The 2,935-nt window shown below is 26.8% G+C and overlaps 1 protein-coding gene across 2 annotated transcripts; it reads left to right on the top strand.

Moving 5' to 3' along the window:
* The first annotated feature begins 322 nt into the window (after window positions 1–322).
* On the top strand, window positions 323–1,878 carry LOC127135624 (RING-H2 finger protein ATL39). 2 transcript variants are annotated; one of them, XM_051062287.1, is made up of 3 exons: window positions 323–955; window positions 1,100–1,196; window positions 1,340–1,465. In XM_051062287.1, the coding sequence occupies exons 1-3, from the start codon at window positions 794–796 to the stop codon at window positions 1,345–1,347; spliced, it is 267 nt and encodes an 88-aa protein (XP_050918244.1). In that variant the 5' UTR covers window positions 323–793; the 3' UTR covers window positions 1,348–1,465. The 2 variants fall into 2 exon arrangements, with proteins under 2 accessions (XP_050918244.1, XP_050918242.1); XM_051062285.1 differs by having other exon boundaries at window positions 354–955; window positions 1,100–1,203; window positions 1,340–1,878.
* The last annotated feature ends 1,057 nt before the right edge of the window (window positions 1,879–2,935 follow it).

Genomic DNA, 2,935 nt, shown 5'->3' with positions numbered 1-2,935 from the left:
ATATCGCAGATAAATATGTATGTAAATCTGCGTGTATCATCAAATCTGCATGGAAATTTACAATAATTAAGAAAAAAATAGGAGGTGTTAATTCAATTTGTGTCTCCTTTTTAATTTATTTATTTGGTTTGAAAGATAGTTATATCGAGAACTACGTGAAAATGGATTAATTTGATATTAAAATTAAAAAACTTGAATATTTATCAAAATTTTCCCAATCCAGACATTCTTAATTCCTATATTTATTATCCTTTTCTACATTTGACCTTTGGACAAGAGAATCACAATATTATTAATAAAAGCCTCAAATTATGTTAAAAAATGACCAAACCAATAACTATAGCAGCGGTTTCAAAACCTCATAAATCCATTGCACTATCCTAACCGTTATGATCATTTTCTCCCCAAAAAATAATAATTTTATATTTAATATCAACCGTTGGATTTGAAATAATACCTCATTTTCACTTAGTCAAAATCATAAAATGGACCCACGAATATGATTCCAATGAACATCAACAGAATCAACCTTCTTCTTCCACAACTCTCTACTTCTCTTTCTCACCATTCATCTTCACTTTGAGTCACACCAAAGCCACTTGGATTCTTTTTTATTTTTTATTTTTAAAAGTCACTTGGATTCCACATAAAAAAAAATTGATTTTTTTAATGGGTTTTTTTTGGGTCCTCATTTTTTTTCTTGTTTATCATCTTCTTTATCTTTAAGAGCTTGTGGGCTATGTTATATTAATATTACTTTGAAGCTTTTCTTTTTGTTCTTGTTTTTTATACAATGAGTTCAGGTGCAAATTTGGTTAGCACAATTATTGGATTTGGAATGAGTGCAACTTTCATTGTATTTGTTTGCACAAGAATAATCTGCGGAAGATTTAGAGAAAGACATGTGGGTTCACGTACTATATTTCAAATTGAATCGAGACCCGATATTGAACAGGTAAATTTTTCATAATAATATATATATTTTTTTTATTCTTAATATTTCATCTGATTTATATATAAACTAAATACATTGTATATTCAATAAATCTAGAAAATCAGTTTTTTTATATCATTGATTTTTTATTTGCTTACTTGATAGCCAGAATGTGATGGTAATGAACCTGAACCTGAGCCTGCATTTGTTGCTGCAATTCCTACTTTAAATTTCAATGAAGAGGCTTTTAATTCCATTCAATGTACACAGTTAAGTTTAATATGTAATTTGAATATCTTATTATATTATTATTGATTAATGATTAAAGTTTTTTTTCATAAAGTAATTTTTCAAAAATGATATATTTTTTAATAAATCATTGACCTCTAGCTTTGCTTTTTACAGGTGTGTGATATGTTTGGGAGATTACAAAGAAAAAGAAGTGTTGCGCATAATACCTTATTGTGGACACACTTTTCATCTTTCTTGCATTGATATTTGGCTTAGGAAACAATCCACATGTCCTGTGTGTCGTTTGACATTGCATAATGTTTGTGAAGAAAAACATGGGAGACCTGTGGGATTCACCATAAGAGAGTCTCTTGATGAGTCTAATAGTTCAGAAGAGAATGAGAGAGAAGTTGAAGGTGATGTAAGAGAGATAGAATGAGGCTTGTGATGATTTTGTGATGATGTGAGAGAGGTTAGAAGATTAGTAGTACATGATGGAATTTTTGTGGGTTTTACTAAATAGTAATTTGGATTCACTTATGATTAGTGATTATTTAGTGAAACCCACATGAAATGTAGTGAATGATAGTATATATTGGAAGAAGTAGTTTGGTATCAATTATGATGAGTTATGGTATATATATTGCAAACAAAAATGTGATTTGAGAGAAGCTAAAAAAACTAAGCTTATATGTAGACGTGAAAAGTTATCACAATTTTTAAGTATATGTGGAAAAACAAACGTACAACCAAACGGATGCATAGTGAGTTTATAGCAATCTTAGTAGGAAAAAATGCCCTTGATTGGTTTGGGTGGAAGAAGTAAAAGTTAAGGATTTGATCTTTAATACTATCATGAAAAGAGAAAATTATGTTGCCGATGTGCGAAATTTAGTATTTATTGAGTTGTCGTGTGTTTAATTGATTAGTTGTTTATTGTGAAGAGTGCTGATGTTCATATTAAAACCGATTTTTAAAAAATTGTAAATTGATAAAGAAAATCGAAGACTCAAAAACTGAATATTATTGAATGTATTTGGATGTCATTTTATAAAAATCGTTTGATTTAAATTGATTTTTCGAAACCGGACTGTATGTATATGTTTTTATTCTTATTTTTAATATGATATGGTGTTATAATTTATTATTTGATAATATTTATTTTTTTAATATTATTTATTAATTTAATTTAATCTATTTATTTTTATTATTTTATTTGTTTCACTCCTAATATATGATTGTTATTTTATAATATTAATTTTTAATATATTATATGTTATATATTATATCAATTCTATTATTTATTATTATTTTTGGAATTTTAAAAAAATATAATTTATATGTTAGATATCCAAAAAATCGATATGTAATTGGATCAGATCGAATTTTTTAATCAATTATCTAAAATCGAACCGAATCGCGAATAAATTTATATTTAAATCGAATTATTTTTTAGTTCAAAATTGATTCAAATCGAACCGCGAACACCTTTAACAAATATACTCATTTTAGGCAAAGTAGCACTGCCAAATACATATCATGTATTCAAGTATACTCATTTTAGGCAAAGTATCAGTGCCAAATACATATCATGTATTGCTTGCTCTACGTATACGTACCAAGTCTATAACTTTTTCTTAAATTGATACGCAGGTAGGTATTGGTATACGAATCCAAATTTATTTTTATTTTTAATGATATAAATTCAAACTTTTTAATGGTTCAAAATTAGGTTTTTATTTTACTTGACAATTTTTTCTCTTTCTCAAA

Source organism: Lathyrus oleraceus, chromosome 4 (genome assembly GCF_024323335.1).
Source record: "Lathyrus oleraceus cultivar Zhongwan6 chromosome 4, CAAS_Psat_ZW6_1.0, whole genome shotgun sequence".
NCBI classification, from domain to species: Eukaryota; Viridiplantae; Streptophyta; class Magnoliopsida; order Fabales; family Fabaceae; genus Lathyrus; species Lathyrus oleraceus.
The sequence above is the reverse complement of the archived record's forward strand: the minus strand, read 5'-3'. Positions and strand labels throughout refer to the sequence as shown.

Excerpts from the sequence above, each read along its gene's own strand:
- LOC127135624 (XM_051062285.1), top strand. The coding sequence starts at position 794 with ATGAGTTCAGGTGCAAATTTGGTTAGCACAATTATTGGATTTGGAATG. Across the intron at positions 956-1,099 it reads CGAGACCCGATATTGAACAG|CCAGAATGTGATGGTAATGA; the intron begins GTAAATTTTTCA and ends CTTACTTGATAG. Across the intron at positions 1,204-1,339 it reads AATTCCATTCAATGTACACA|GTGTGTGATATGTTTGGGAG; the intron begins GTTAAGTTTAAT and ends TGCTTTTTACAG.